Consider the following 17070-nt stretch of genomic DNA (forward strand, 5'->3'; position numbering starts at 1 on the left):
GAGACCATGCAGACTCATGAACCAGGCTATAATCCACTGCCCATCTGCACTCACCTGGTGCAGCCAAAACTCATTTGCGATCTTCAAGTTGGACCAGCAGATCAGTGCAGGGAAGCTGCAGTCGGTAGCGGACACATTCTCTGTATCTTTCTTTATGTGCATGTACCGTTTTGTGAGGAAAGCAGAAACCCATATACCTCTGAGCTTTCACCTTCCTGTGGGAAATCGCACAGTGTCTTCTTCCCAGCCTACCCGACCTTGAAACTGAGCTTTGATGAGTTCTGGGACATTGCAAACAACATATAGCACGAGTCTAATCGCTGCTGTGGCTTACACACTAGTATGGGCTGAAAGGAACTTTACAGTTCAATCATGATGCAAAAACAATAGATAGAGCCTTACTTTGGTTGCTAGGCTTTACTCAACAAATCACAAGCAGCAAGCAATAAATAGTAATTGCATCAGGGCACTACCACTCTGATGTTGCAATACCAAGTTCATCATCAACAGGCATAGTCTCACATAACAATACTTTCCAAACCATGTGTGTGTAATCAAGGAAATGGATTATTGATAAGATATAAGAAACCAAGAAGAGCATACATTCAATAATTCAAGTCATCGACTGGCATTTGATCAAGAAAAGGAAGGGGGATCAAAAATCAACAACTTCAGATGGACTCGATATTCCTGCTCCTTCACCAGATTATTACCCTATGGTCATTTTCCAAAACCGTTTAGTAGAGAAGTTTTACGTTTCCATTTGTAGGGGGGGAAATGAGCTGCATGTGGTAATCGATGAACTACAGGCCCTGATCAATGAGGTAATCACCCAACCTCTCCACGACCATGTTGCACTGTCCTGGAGTCATTGGCTCGTCGTAGATGCCAAAAATCAATGCTTGGTTTGTCTTCTTCACAGTGATGCCTCCAGATCCCTGCCGCCGGAAAAGAAAATTAATTGCTTTACATGTTAATACCTCAATGTAACTCTGATCCGAAGGCTTCTTAAGATAACAAGTGTTGTAGCACAGGGAAAACTATCGGGCAGGCCTATGTTTGTGCTATGATATATAAGTATGACAATGGAAATTCCACCATAGCAAGCTTTGCACTCTTTTCAGTTTACCAAAAGTAAAGCAGTCCAAGGAAATAGAAGATGAATTCTATTAAACGTAGTCATGAAAATTTTCTCACCTCACAGAAACTACATTTTGATAATAATCATTCGACGAGGCACTTCCACACCTCCAAAAGTTATGTCATGGAAGAACTAGCTACCATGGATATACATACGACAAACTTTTTAACCGTAAGATTCAGAGTACAGGATTTATAAGAGATGAAACAAATTCTCCATCCCTAAACTGTGAACTCCTGAAGTATCATCAGTAACAGTGAACAATGATGGAAGTGGCAGCCGCAGGATATATGGCTAGTGGAAAGCAGTAGCATAAGGGTAAAGAAAAGAAAGTAAAAGGAGCAAAATGTCAAGCCAATGATTTCAGCTCAACTCAATATATAGTGCTGAGATCAAGAGTAGACATCAAAGTAAATTTTCTAGATATTACAAGTTTATGCCGTTGGAACAAACTCAAGATGTGACAAAAACCGAATTCTCAACACTAAACAACATGGAATCGATCCATCAAAGAAGGCATCTCATGAAAAAAAGTGCAAATAAAACATAAACTCGGTCATCATAGGATGCTATTACCACCAATTATCATAATAAAGAAAATTCATCTCTTGTCATATGTCTCACATTAACAAAATTCTAATAGCCTCCTCATGCGCAAACGATAATGCAGATGAATTTAATTAATTCAAGCCTGTCAACATGAAGAAAAATTGCAATACTTCGTATTTAAATATCTTATGTGCAACTACGAGGCCACCGAGAATATTCGAATCCACTACAAGCAAACAATCCAACACATATGATAAATTTGTAGAGATTATCATCATCCTAAATCCTAAAGGAAGCTAGGAAAGTTTGCAGCATGAGCTACAAGATATCAAAAATATTCAGAAATAGCATGATCACCTTCTTTCCACGGATGACAGCTCCAGGCTCTCCTTGAATGACCATGTACTTTGTCGATCCAAGAAATAAGCCAATGGGGGCAAGTGTTCCAGGTTCATTGAAATCATTTATGATATTGGTGACCTCCTCAGGCTTAAACTGACCGACGGCAGTAAATAGAAGCATCACTTTATAGAATGGAAGAATAACAACGTGCAAAGGAGAGCAATTCAAGCATTCATATGCATTATGTTAGCAGACAAATCTTGTCCGTGGACTTTATTAGTCGGCTGCTTTGGTTGGATCACCAAATGAAATCAATCAGGAATCATGGATAAAATATTAGAAATATTTTACCACATGTTAATAAGCATGGATCTGATGAACTTCCATAATTCTACGAATAAGCAACAAATATTTTACAAAATCGGTAACCATTGGATTCTAATGCTGGCATACTGATAATAGAAGATCCAATAACTGGGGTTGTGAGCATAAACATGAATCTAGATTCTAACGCTGGCATGGTGGGCAGAACTGATTGAAAGAAGAAGACCAAATGCACAAAATCAGATTTTCAAAATTATGAAAGAAATTCCTGGAAAAGAAAATTTGTCATTCAAGATCGTACCAATTACTACTATCCTCCTTAATTTCAACATTTAGAATTAACAAATGTGACCAAACATCGATCTTTCAGCATTGCCAACATAGATAATATTGTATATTAACAAGATTTATTCTTTCCAACAAGTCGGCATGCTGCGCTATTTCATGCAAGTAAATTTCTTGAAGATTCATAGTATCACATCTGATTAGATCAAGTCATAAAACCATACTTATCCACATCCCATCTTCAGAACTTGAATCACTCGTCAACAACATAGCAAGCCGAGACATCATATTATAGCGGATGACTCAAACACCCAACAAGATCAGATCAATGCTTCATGAAATGGCTTGATCGGGATCGAGATAAACCTGGGGAAAGGACGCGCTCTGCGCCCAGACGCTGCCGTCCTGGCCGACGATCGCCGAGGCGGTGAGGTGGCGGCCCTCGATCTCGCACATCAGGTGGTCATCGACGTATGTTTGCCACGACATCGCGTCTCTCGCTCTCGCTCTCTCTCTCTCTCTCTCTCTCTCTCTCTCTCTCCTTCGTCTTATTCTTTGGCTTGCGCTCATTCGTGGGCTCGCCCGCGCTTTAAATTTAGTGCGGGGTGGGAAGGCGAGGGAAGAGCGGATCTCAAGTGCTCGCTCCACCGCCCATTCAACCCGATTGAAGACGTGCCCTTCCTTCATGTCCGGCTTTCGCGATTGCCGCGATCTCTTCCTCCTCGGGGCGTAATTTTTCGCCCCCAAGATTTATGTGTAATTACCGAACAGGACCCGACGAACGTCGAAAGGGCGAGTCTGACGGTCGTGATCGGATGTCCGACGCTTGGGACCCACGAGATAGACGGTGGAGAAGGGAGGGACGCCTTGGGTCAATTTCTTCCTCCACAGGCGCACTTTTTTTGCCCACGGAGTTAGCCCGAATTACCTAATTGAATACGCGTGTCCTTTAACGGTCCTGATCGGGTATCGAGCGTTCAGGGCCCACAAGATCGACGGCGGAGAACGCACGTCTAGTGACGCCGTAAACTCTTTCGGCTTCGAATTGGAAGCAACCGTCGCTCCTCGTGTGGGTGCCGACCTCTCGTTCTTCTCGTTCTTGGTTGAAATTTAAGATCGCAAATGGTGACGTAATTTCTATGATCTTCTAATTCTATCTTTCTTTACCGAGTTATAATTACATTTTTTTAGTTTAGCTAAAAAAGGGACAGATGTAAAATTACAAAGAAAATATTATCTAACAATTTTTTTAAAAAAATTAAGTTTTTTTTTATTTCATATATTTTAATTTGATAAAATTATATATATATATATATATATATATATATAATTAATTAATCTTCACTTGTGTGTGTTTGATATATTTGTCTTGAGTTTTATTTATATATAAAGGTAAGTGATGAAGTTGAGATTTAAATTCATAAATTTATAATAAAGAAATATTAAAATTTTTATTAACTAAACTAATTAATACCTCTCATTTATCATTTATCTCGAATTACTTTGTTATGGATGAAGAAGGGTTGACCCGCCAGCAGGCCATCTCGGGGTGTCTGATCAATTAGGTTGGGTCGGAACGAGATCATCCAAACTGGTCAAGTCTTGCAGTTGTGACTTGGTAAGGTCAAATCATGCTTACGACAAGATTAGGCTCAGTCAGAGGCACCAGTAGATGAGCCAGTTTTCCTCCCTTGCCTTCGTCAGATGAAGCACAAAGTTTGCAAGACTTCACGTCTTTGACTTCTATATAATAATAACAAGTCATGCTTTATGGAGAGTAAACATTGATGCAATTTTTCTTTTTTTTTTTCTACAAACTATAAAATTAAGATTTTTAAAAAAAATAAATAGATAATGAAGATGAAAATTCGAATGTTTTATCAAAACCACAATATATATATATATATATATATATATATATATATATATATATATATTCTATCATTAATAAAAAAATTATTAGATGAAATTCAAACCTTGGATTTTAAATAAATATAATATGTTACACTCAATAGAAAAAAATAAATTATTATTATTATTATTATTATTATTATTATTATTAAGTGATAGAAGATAAAATTCGAACTCAGGACTTAAGTAAGTCTAACACCTTGAAATTGTATGTTTTCTGCATCCAATTGTGACTGCTTGTACTATATTTAATCAAATATTATTTTCTTCCTCTAAGGAGAAAGAAAGAGATACAAAAAAAGAAAAAAAGGATTGAACATGAGGTAATAGAGACATCATTAATGTGGGAATTCATGTGAATAAATGCACTAAAAGGTGGCCGCTCGAGGATAAATCATATAAAACATTTAACTAGTTTAGGTACAACAGGACCAGCTATTGCAATCGTTACTTGTTAATGTCCAAACATGGTTCAACATCAGATTGTATTGACTGCTATTATAGTATTGGAGTCTGATCACAAATTAGAGACAAGAGGGACATGGATCGGGGCGGTCCAATCCTTGGCATCCATCATCTATGCCTTCATCCTGGTAGGCTAAGGATGGAATCCACATATATAATATATTATATGTACACAGCATTTAGCTATTTATTCCGCACCAAAGGGATCAACTCCCACCACCCATGCCATGTGCCATGGTTTTCAACTAGGAGATCCCGCTGGGGCTCCCCCTCGCCTGCTTGGGACCTCCTCCATGCAATCCTGAGCATCCATCCACAGTGGATACCAAGTTATGATTGGGTGGGTAACCCTGACAGATGCTTGAGACCTGGTTAGATGCTTGAGACCTGGATAGATGGTGGTGAGAAGTAAGATTTGATGAATTTGAAAGAAATGTGACATGTGTAAAGCATATATTGGTCCTTTCCTAATAGTTTAGTTTTTAAGACAAATATTTAAGACGACATTAAAACAGATCATGAATTCGAATCCTATATCGACACTTGTGTTTAGTTCATGTTAATCATATTAGATGTTATTAGAGAGGTCAAAAGTAAGTTTGACATTAGTACATACTTTTTCTTTTTATCGGATTTATAAAATTAAAAATAGTTCATGTAGTAAACAAGAATCAGGGAAGGAAAAACATTTTTTAGGCTTAATTCCACAGGTTTGATAAATCTTGTTGATAGCCAGACTAAACCTAGCCGGGAGGAAGAAAAGAAAAAGGTTGAGGCTGCCCTACTGGTAGTGCTTTTGGTGACTAGAAAGCTCAAGGAGACAAGGGAATTTGTCTTCCACAGCTTACACTGCTATCTTTGTGGGACAAAAGTAATCTCCCAGCTGACCCACCCTAATCCCATCAGTCTAAGAACAGAAGATGTCAGCAGAATAAAAGCCATTTTAGACAGATGGCTCATACCCATTACAAGGAGACATGCCCACTAAACTTGTCTGTCCCTACACAGTGTGAAGTGGTGGTCAAAGGCAGAATGAGACCGCAAAGAGAAAGAGAAAAGAGATAGGCATGAAAGGATATGGATGAATCCTACTCATAGGAACTTATCCATTGCCACCCAAGTATTAATAAGATAACGTGGAATGCTCGAGACAAGGAGAGACCATGTCAAAAGGAGCACCACCACCACATGAGGTCCGGAAGTCACATGATAGGTCTGGCTTTCCAAGGTATGGAAATTGATAACGCTGATGAGCCATTGATTTAAATTCCATCCACATATTTTATACTAATAAGCTACAGTGGTCACCATTAAAATAACCACAAGCACATAGAAATGTTCCCTGGTGGGATCAGATCTATGAGCTATATATCGTGGCATACCATCTCTAAGGGGTTAAAAGAGATCAGGTAGAAAGAAAGCATCCACTGCATCACCTCCCTCAAACCATCTCTAAGGTTTCCCTCTGCAAGAGTGGACATGGTTGAAGGTCTCAAGCAAAGGTGTCATGGAGTTTACTTACGTCGTGACGAAGATGACGAAGAGCTATTCGATTCTGACCCCTTCTCCAGCAACTCCGATGATGAAGATGAAACGCCTTCAACTCCAGATCCTTCGTCGCTGTCACCCCACCTGAATTCTGATAGACCTCTGTATGAGTTGCCTTCACTAATGGAGCAGCTACCTATCAAGTGAGTCTGTTAATGATCTGAAAAGATGTATGAACTCTTAATGGAAGTAGGAAATAGATACATTAGACTAACTTGCAATTGGATTTGGGTGATGTAGGAGAGGGCTGTCCAAGTACTACCAAGGCAAGTCGCAATCGTATACATCGCTCTCTGTGGTTAACAGCATTGAAGATCTGCCCAAGAAAGAGACTGCTTACAGAAGGAAGATGAAGGCATGCAGGAGCTATGCTGGCGGAATGGATTCAAGCCATAAGTCTGCTCATTCTCCTGGGCATTGCAGCAAAACCATATCGAAGAAGGTTGTTCCCAGGGTTACTTCTTGTGCTTCTTTGATGACCAAAAGCAGCAGCAGTTGCCTTCTTTGTAGCAGCAAACCACCTCGCATTCCTGTACATAAAAATCCATGTCCACATTAAAATCCTTCAGATTAGAGCAATTTTTGTGTTTTGTTTTCCGTGTCTCTTGCGGTTATCGGGGTTACGTCTTGTACTTTGATGACAAAAAAACAGCAGTAGTAGCCTTTTTTTTTTTTTGGAGCAAACCACCTCTAATTCCTGTGCATAAAAATTCATGTCCTCATAAAATCCCTTGCCATTTAATGTTTCAGTTCAGAGCAATTTTGTGTTATGTTTTCCATGTCTCGTGGTTATCAGGGTTGCTTGTTGTGGTTCTTTGATATATGTCCAAAAGCAGCAGCAGTAGCCTTCTTTGTGGCAGTAAACCAACTCTAATTCCTGTTTATAAAAATCCGTGTCCTCATTGAAATCCCTTCACATGTAATGTTTCAGAAAAGAGCAACTTTTGTGTCATGTTTTCCATGTCTCTTGTGGTTCTTGATATCAGAAAGATGCAGAGCAGGAGTATTTGAGGTAAAATTCTGTTTTGATAATTAGAATTTATGGTCTGGAGAAAGTTAATCTCACCTCTGTTTTTGGAGAAGCATGTTGCTTCTCCAAAAAATACCACTTTGGATTCACATGTTTATGTAAAGAGCTAATGTTCAAATTGAAGGCCCCTTTCAGGCTCATCATTGGACTTTCAGCAACCAACACGACCATCATGAAAGGAAAATTGACTTGTTCATGATGGGACTTTATGCATTTAGCCCAGATGTTAACCTAATTGTGCACTGCATTTTACACAAGTAAACCATTCCAAAAAATAATTAATTTGCCTCAACTCAGTTCCATTCCCACCAATCAATTGCTTCCCATTTTGGATGCTGAGAATATAAACTTCTAAATATGGCAAGAGTTAGAATATGGAATTCTACCATAATACCATGTTCTAATAAAAAAATTGTTTGATGCTATAAAGGTTTTAAATATCGGTTTTGTTGAATCTCGGATTTTGATGATGAAATCAATTGGTAAATTATTTGATCTAATCCATGTGTTGAGATAAGTGTGCAGGATCAACTACGATAGCAGTAAGGCATAAAGCAGATGATGGGCCGGAGTCAACGACTCGAATGATATACCGGGAGCTCGCCGAGAGTTCATCGGGAGATCACCGGAAGCACGCCGAAAGCTCGTCGGGAGATCGCCGGAAGCACGCCGGAAGACTAACCGAGAGTTGGTCGGGAGTTCACCGGAAGATCGCCGAGTGAAGAATCAACGTACCGAACCATGCTTGTCTTAATCGTAGTTAGAACGATAATTAGAGTTGATTTGGGAGGTAATCTCATCAACTCTGTTAAGGGCCAATTGGGCTCGAGTTGGGCTGGTTTAGGCCGGAGTCAAGGCCCAACCAAGATGCTAAATTCTTGGTCGGCGATCGCACCGCCTGGAAAGCAGCACCCCAAGTGGTCTAGGCGGTGGTACCGCCAGAGCTCGATCTCCGAGCTCTGTTAGGTGGTGGTGCCGCCCAGACTGAGCGGTAGTACCGCCCAGTGTCAGGTGTCAGGCGTTGGTACCGCCCAATAATGACGGTGGTACCGCCAGGACCCCGGAAATCCAGGATTAGCCACTTTTTGGCTCCATTTTTGAAGCCATTGGGGCCTATAAAAATCCCATAATTTTCTTCATGAAAGGTCACGAAAGCATTGAGATAATCTTGAGTTGTTGGGGTGTAAAAGTGTTGTAAACAAGTGCTAGAGTTCTCCTCCTCCCTTTCTAAGTTTTAAGATCATTCAAGAGAGGTGTGAGACTTGTAAGGGTTCTCTCCTAAACCCGTGAAAAGGAGAAAGCGCTGTAAGAGATGGTTGGTCTTCGCCTATTGAAGGAAGGCCTTTAGTGGACGCCGGTGACCTCGACGGAGGAGGAATCCGAAAGTGGATGTAGGTCACAAAGATCGAACCACTATAAATTCTGGTTTGCTTTTCAATTTGCGCAAGTTTCATTACTGCAAGCTACATTACCTTCTTACTGCCTTCTCTACACTCACATACGCTTTCAAGTTAAACTCCTTACGAAACAATTTTCGTCGAAATCGATTCTAATCGAAACGTAGACTTTTGAAATCGCGAAAGTTTTCCGCTGCACTAATTCACCCCCCCCCCCCCCCCCCCCCCTCTTAGTGCCGCTCTTGATCCTAACAGGTTTGATACTACTTTCGAGAACCAGGCATATTGGTGTGCTATATCGAATAATATGTCAACCATTACCATTTGATAGAAAATATATTCACTTCAATCATAGCTCGACAAATGACAACACAGTCAGCAAGGGGAGGACAGGGCCTTGATCAATGACTGAGCCACATAGATATTATTCCAATATAAAATTCTAAAAAAATATTCTACTTATGCCTCATAATATTCCTCTCAGTGAAACAACAATAAAAACTTTTCGTATCACAGTAATCAAAGTGAGTTACTATTTACTAAAAACTTTCACTCCATTCCGATATTGACTTAAGCCTCAGAGAGACCACATTGAGAATCCCATCCGACCTTGGTCTTTGTATAGGTCGACATCTAGTTGAGCATCCGAAACCTTCTCGGCTCCGCCTGCAGATTTCTTGCAGAAGCAAACCCGAACCAAATCGAGCTGATTCGAACATCATCGACATATCTCACATCATATTCAAAAAATAACAAAGCTTAGGCCATAGAGCTTCTTACTCGATGCTTCAACCACAATAAGGCGTATTTAAGCTAGCATTTGTAGTTGGTTTTTTTTATCAGATAATGTCTGACCAATGTTGGCAATTGTCAATGAATTGCACATGAATGCTTGATGAGAAGACTAGTCAAGATTTAGAAGTGGCATATCTACGAGAATACTAGTTCAGATTCTAGGATTCTATCCTCAGCACAAGAAGAGTAGTCATCTAGGTTGTTCAACTGATGTTTGTGGAATTCTGTGAAAGTTCTGTACTTATTGGTTCAGTCTGAGAAGTGAAGGCCCCAAAGGTGAAGTCCTCATTGAGGTTTTTGGAGCTTGTGTTTGTAGAATTCTCTGAAGGGTATGTGACTTCTGCTTCAGCATGAGAAGCAAAGGTGCCAAAGACTTAACTTTGGATGGTAAGCCTGTGTTTGGTACCAAGAGAAGGTCTATAATTGAAGAAGATGAAGCAGGAAAAGCAGGTTGACAGGCAAAAATATCAATCTTTTCCTGCATTACCAATGCGAGATGTTGAAAAGAATACCAATAATGCTTGCCGACTAAAACCACATTCATTTGCTCTTAGCACTTTCTGTAAATTCAATTCAGGGTATGATGCTGGTGAAGAAAATAACAATATTTTATAATTGAATAATAACATTTTAACAGAAAAAAGAAAACCTCAACCTGACCGTGAGGATCTGATGTTGGTCACCCACTAAGCTTTCTCCATATGAATCCCGTTGGTTGGTGTTTCCATTAACAGAACCTGTAAAATCAAGTAGGTGGATGGATCATCATAAAAACTTCATAGACACACTTGAATAAGATTTCTAATGCGTATAAGATAATTTAATTCTGTTTAGCGGATCCAGTAAAATCAAGTGGGTGAATCATTATAAAAAGTTCATAGACAATCAAATATTAGCATCAGAAGGAAAAGAAAGAACTTCTGCGCGAAGACAATCAAAACTTTTGTAGATAAAACAGAACGAAGTCTAGGGTTTCACAGTTACAGAGCAAAGAGAATCGTTCATCGTTCTTACCGTCGTAGGAGCGAGTAAGAGGAACGAGATGAAGGGCGATCGCCGGAGCCAAATCAAAACCTGCAGTAGACGGTGGTATATAGAAGCGAGAGAGAGAGAGAGAGAGAGAGGGGATGAGTCGTTGCGGATGACGGTGCCGCTTTGTTTAAGTGATGTCTTCTTCCTCATCAGAGATCAGACGGTTATCGATCACGGAGCGGGTCTCTTTGTTTTGATGTCGGAGGGTTGATTCGCCCTTCCGCGGTGATGCGTCGTCTCATGGACCCAAAGGTGACCCAATACCTATACTCATCAGCTCGGAGAGGTGACGCGGACCCTGAAATTTTAAGCTTTTCTCAGGGGTCGGATAATGCCAATCGGATCGGAAACACGGAGTTGGATTCGGATCCCTGTGTGAGCTCTGTCTATGTCGGATTCGAACTAGTCGTGGGCATGGAAACCCGATAAGCTTTGGTGGGCTTTCGTTCGTTTTGGGGTCCCATTTCATTGCCACCCGCATGCCAAATTCTAATGATTATTTGATAAAGAAAAATATTCTGTTTTAGTAACTAAAGCCTAATTTAAATTGTTTCAGCTTTTTTTTCTCATTAGCAGAAAACAAAAAACTTGATGTTTGCCACATCTGTTGCTTATGTATTATTTATTTGGTTAATCAATCATTTTTAAGTACGAAAAATATGTTTGCTAAAAAAACTAAGAAAATATTTTCTCATAAAACTAGTTTCTAGTTTCTAAATTACTCAATTCAAATGGGTTCAAACCGAACCGTTAAGGATCTAATTGAATTGAATTGATTTATGATTTAGTTTGATTAAGATAAGATAGGTCTAAATCAAAATCAATTTGGCCATATCTTACTAAATGGATTCAAAATCAATTAATTTAATTTAATTAATTAGTCTATAATTTTAAATAATTTAAAAATAAATCAATTTGATTCGATTGAGTTGAATCAGAATCTTAGTTAATTTGATAGACATAACGAGATTTGTGAAATTGAGCCCATATTATTTATGAAATTATAATATTAAAATTATTTCTAGGCCTAAATTGATTATCAATTTAAATCATGAGGTTTTTTTTTATCTTCGGATTGGTTTGATTGATCGATTTGAATCGACAAAGGACATAGATTAATATTTTTTAAATTAAAATCAATTCAATTGAATCCAAACTAACTAATTAAACCATCAAAGAATACTTTCAATCAAAATTATTTATATTTTTTAAAAAATAAATTATTAATGAATCAATTCAGATTGAATGGATTGTGGACAGTGCATCAACCATGTATTAAAAGTTTGGCTTCCTAGTGTAATTTCAGCGAAGAATTCTCTACTATATAGTAGTGATAGGTGTCATGCAAGCCAATCACGTGAGTAATGGTACGTGTGATATGATACGTATTTTTTTTCTTATTATATTTTAATATTTTTATCACTTTATATTGTTTGTTGCATATATGCATATATATTGTGATGTTCGTGGATTTATGCAATGGGAATCAGATCGTGATGCGATCATGATAATGAGACTGATTCGTCTTTAAACATAGACCCTAAATAATCTCGGTCATAGGTTACTTAAAAGGGACATTGAGATAACCGGATATACTGGTGTGTTATATACCCGTTCATATGATAGAGGTAGCTAGTCTTATAGCTGCTCATGTGGGGATACTAAGGATACAGTGCATGTGCATATTGGAAAATGAGTTCAATGATTGATCCGCTCATGGAATACTAGATGGTTGATGATGCCTTATTATCAGACAATAATTTTGTAGTCCTAGTAGTGTATCTTGTCATTAGACTTGAGACACCAAGGATGTCCTATATGAGTACATTACCTTTTGATACCGGAATTATAGGTTTAGAAGTTCCAAATCTAGTATAACTGGTTATTAAGAGTGACAGCCAACCTTACGAGAGCTATTGAGTGTCGATGGATAATCATCTGCTCTTGGTATCATGAGAGAAATATCTCATGTATTCTTGCTCAAACAAATCCTTGGCCAAGGTCGAATTAAGAGAGAAAGAGTTATCCAAGAGAATCCGATTAGAGCGAGACTCGAGGAGAAACTTGTTAGGATCGAGAGCACTAAGAGGGAGGGGGTGAATTAGTGCAGCGAAAATCTTTCAGCGATTAAAAAATGAAAGCTGCGTTCGTTTGATAAAAACTATTTTGATGCAAAAGCCGATTCTAAGAATACTTATGATTAAGTGCGGTTTATGTCTAAACACAGTTTGCGTCTAAGCACAGTTTACGCAGTTTGCGTCTAAATGCAGTTTGCGTCTAAATGCAGATTGCGTCTAAGCGTAGTTTGCGTCTAAGCGCAGTTTGCGTCTAAGATCAGATTGCGTCTAAGCGCAGTGCAGTTTGCGTCTAAACGCAGTTTTACGTCTAAACACAGTTTTACGTCTAAACGTAGTTTTACGTCTAAACGCAGTTTGCGTCTAAACACAGTTTTACGTCTAAACGTAGTTTTACGTCTAAACGTAGTTTGCGTCTAAACGCAGTTTTACGTCTAAACATAGTTTTACGTTTAAAAGTAGTTTACGTCTAAAACACAGTTTTACGTCTAAACACAGTTTACGCAGTTTACGTCAAAAACACAGTTTTACGTCTAAACACAGTTTGCGCAGTTTACGTCTAAACGCAGTTTTAAAGGGATCTGAACTTAGAAACTTCGTTCGTAAAAGCGCAGAAGACAGTTTTGCAGAATCAAAACGTAAACGTAAACTGTAATGTATGAAAACACCGATTTACGTCTGAATGTAGATTCGGAAAGATCAGCACTTAGAAACTTGTTCGTAAAGGCGCAGAGAGCAGTAGCTATCTAGGAGGTTTGCAGTAATGATAAAGTGCTCAAAATAAACGCAAACCAGAGATTTAGAGTGGTTCGGTCAGTCTTGACCTACTCCACTTTTGGCTTCCTCCACCGACGAGGTCACCGACGTCAACTAGAGGCCTTCCTTCAATAGGCGAAGGCCAACTGCCCTTTTACAGATTCACTCCTTTTGATGGGCTCAGGAGACAACCCTTACAGGACCTTTCTCTCCTCTCTTTACAACTCAAGACTTGAAGAACAGAAAGAGGAGAACTTTAGGACTTTACACAAATTTGAGCTCTTAGAATCACAAAAAAGATCAAGAATTCGGTGTAGGTCTGTATCTTTTCAGTGCTGAATGGGTGGGGTATTTATAGGCCCCAACCCAATTCAAATTTGGAGCTCAAAACGATCAAATCCCGGAATTCCGGGATCAGGCGGTTGCACCTCCTGACTGGAGAGGTTGCACCGCTTGGCAGAGCTCGAAGACTGAGCCCAGGCAGTTGCACCTCTGTGTCAGGGGCGGTTGCACCGCCTGAGTCTGGCTCGGAGACTGAGCCCCAGGCGGTGCCACCTCTTGACTGAGGCGGTTGCACCTCTCTGCCAGAGCTCGAAGACTGAGCTCAGGCGGTGCCACCTCTCTGTCAGGGAGGTTGCACCGCCCAGTCTAGCTCGAAGACTGAGCTCAGGCGGTGCCACCTCCTGGCTAGGGCGGTTGCACCGCCCAGTCTCGCTGGGAGGCTTAGCCCAGGCGGTGCCACCTCCTGGCCTAGGCGGTTGCACCTCCTGGTGCAATCAGGGTCCGAATGGTTAGCTCCATTCGGCCCAATTTCAGTCTTTCAGGGGCCCAATTGCCCCAAGATTAAGCTAATGGGATCACCTCCCATTTTCCAACTTAATCAACGTGCTAACTACGATTAGATCTAAGACAATTTATGCAGCTTTGCTTCGGTGCGTCAATCGCTTCTTCTGACGAGTTTCCGGCGAACTTCCGTCGATCATCCGATGAACCCTCGGTGATGCTCCTGCGGACTTCCGGCAAACTCCTGGACTTTGCGACGATCCACTTGGCGAGTTCCGACGAGCTTCGCTTGGCAAGCTTTTGGACTTCTCGGATCTGTTCTTGCAGAACCTCCGACGACCGTCCGAACTTCTGTCGAACTCTCGAACTCCCAACGTGATCATGAACTTGACTCCGGCGCAACTCCTGCTGCTTGTCTAACTTTCATCGTAGTTAATCCTGCACACTTATCTCAACACATAGATTAGACAACAAATGACAATTGACTTCATCATCAAAATCCGAGATTCAACAATCTCCCCCTTTTTGATGATGACAATCAATTGATAATGGAGTTATCCTTAACTCCCCCTATCTATATGCCATAGTTGAGATAAGTCAACCTTGAATTCAAGACCTAAAAATTCAAGTGACGTATTGATAAGTTAGATCAGTTAAACTTATCAATACTCTCATCATGATACTCATCATGATGTATCTCTTCAAAGATGATGTCAAGGCTTGACATGCATCATCAAGTTTGTATGATTGTGTTTGTAACTATTCATCATGTAGTTTGAACATTATCATATAAAGCTGTGAAGCACTATTACATGATGCACACATTTGTAATATTCTAGCAAGTTTTGCATTTTCTTCACATGATAAGATATCAACTCAGGGCATAATGCAAACTTTAGCACATGTTCATATATCTCTTGGTGATGCAAGGATGGCATAATCATAGCAGTGTTTATAGCATCACTCATGGTAGTGTTTATCAATTCATATATCTCCCCCTTTGTCATCAACAAAAAGCATAGTAATTATGATACCAGGAAAATAATAATAGCAAGCTTATAGAGGAATTTTACATAGATTGCTTTAAATACTTTTTCCCCTTTTTGTTATAATCCATTGTCTATGTAAAGATTTTGCAGGATGGAATACATACACATGAATCACTTCATCAAATCTATTTCAGAAACTTATTTTTCATGAAAGTGTACGAGAAAATCTGTTTTATAAATAAGATGCAATCGGACAAGATTTTGTTGCAGATTTTCACATATAATCATAGAAACATGGCAATCAAGTGATTTAATCATTCAATATAGTCCGAAAAATAATTTTAACAAATTTATCTATTCGGACACATCAACATTCCTAATTCTGAATGAAATCAAAGCACAAGGTTTTCAAAACTTTTAGTTTCAAAGCACAACATTCTTAATTTGGACACATCACATACCAAACAGTAATGATACCATAAAAATCTGAGATAACTTTTACTACAAGGCGCAAGATAGATGTTTACAGCCAGCACATCAGAAGTGAGTAACATAAGAAGTTTACAACAACAACAGGTGTTCAACAAGTTCATTGATGAGGTGGAAAATTAAAGTGCATAAACAAGGAGTCAAATTGTCTATGAATTTGCTGCAGCTCAGATAGGATTTGATCTTGTCGTTGTTCAATCCGTTCTTGTCTCTGTTCGAATCGATCCATTCGAATCCCAATTTCTTCGATGGATGTATGAGTTTGCTCAACTGGATGTGTTTCCTCAAAGGGAAGGGTCGGAGGAGATTGGGTACCCCTAAATACTGGTGTTTCCGGTTCTGGTTCAGGTTGAGGGTGATCAGTCCTTCTAGGGATTCTAACCCAGTTACCGTTTCTATAGTAACATCTTAGTTGGTGAAGTAGATTTTTGTTTATTATGCTGAATCTATCTACTTTCATTACTTCTTCTTCTGGTGGTATTAGAATGTCGTAAGCTTTCATTATTCTTGTGATTATACCACCATATGGGAGCATCATATCTTTCTTAGATAATTCTAACATGTTTTGTTGGATAAGATAACCAAGACAGATGTCATGTCCCTTCATGATTAAGTACATAGTTCCTAATTCTAATTGACTTACTTCATCATGATGGTATTGTTTAGGAAGAATTATACTAGTCATGATATGATGAAGTATCTTAGTGTTTAAAGGCAGTAGATGTTCACAACTTTTAGGAACCAATGCTATGTTAGGATTGGCAAAGATTGTTCCTAAGGCTTCAACATAGGATGTTCCAATACTTTCATCATCCCATGATCCTCTAAAGTAAAGTCCTATGCTTTTTATGGGAATGCCTATCATATCACAAATGAACCTATCAGTGATTGAGATGTGTTGTCCTAAAAGATAGGTGAACATCCTTTCTTCATCATCTATTTGTATGTTATTGTAAAATAATCTAACTAGCCTAGGATAGATAGGTTCGTTAATATGCAAGATTGGAAGTAGATCTAGGTTTGCAAACCATTGGATAGTCTCTAAGTCTCTTAGTTCATTTAGATCTACGTATTTTCCCTTATTGATACTTTTAAGTTTGAAAGAGGGAAATTTTTCAGCATGGTTTTTTGAATCGAAAAGGGTGGAATCAAACTCTTC

General features: G+C 39.2%; 1 protein-coding gene and 2 long non-coding RNA genes across 3 annotated transcripts; 1 reads left to right on the forward strand and 2 right to left on the reverse strand.

The window, feature by feature from the left end:
* Positions 1-545: 545 nt before the first annotated feature.
* LOC103988800 (profilin-1-like) lies at positions 546-3220 on the reverse strand. Its single transcript, XM_009407437.3, has 3 exons — positions 3008-3220; positions 2048-2185; positions 546-938 (listed from the first exon to the last, which is right to left on the reverse strand). Exons 1-3 carry the CDS (start codon positions 3209-3211, stop codon positions 804-806), a joined length of 477 nt encoding a protein of 158 aa, XP_009405712.2. The 5' UTR covers positions 3212-3220; the 3' UTR covers positions 546-803.
* A 1919-nt stretch (positions 3221-5139) lies between these two features.
* Positions 5140-10969, reverse strand: LOC135640263 (uncharacterized). The gene is made up of 5 exons (XR_010497242.1): positions 10802-10969; positions 10443-10524; positions 6781-7095; positions 6540-6701; positions 5140-5404 (listed from the first exon to the last, which is right to left on the reverse strand). It is a non-coding gene; the product is annotated as an uncharacterized LOC135640263 (long non-coding RNA).
* On the forward strand, positions 6569-7238 carry LOC135640264 (uncharacterized). The gene is made up of 2 exons (XR_010497243.1): positions 6569-6708; positions 6806-7238. It is a non-coding gene; the product is annotated as an uncharacterized LOC135640264 (long non-coding RNA).
* Positions 10970-17070: the final 6101 nt, after the last annotated feature.

Source organism: Musa acuminata, chromosome BXJ3-6 (genome assembly GCF_036884655.1).
Source record: "Musa acuminata AAA Group cultivar baxijiao chromosome BXJ3-6, Cavendish_Baxijiao_AAA, whole genome shotgun sequence".
NCBI lineage: Eukaryota > Viridiplantae > Streptophyta > Magnoliopsida > Zingiberales > Musaceae > Musa > Musa acuminata.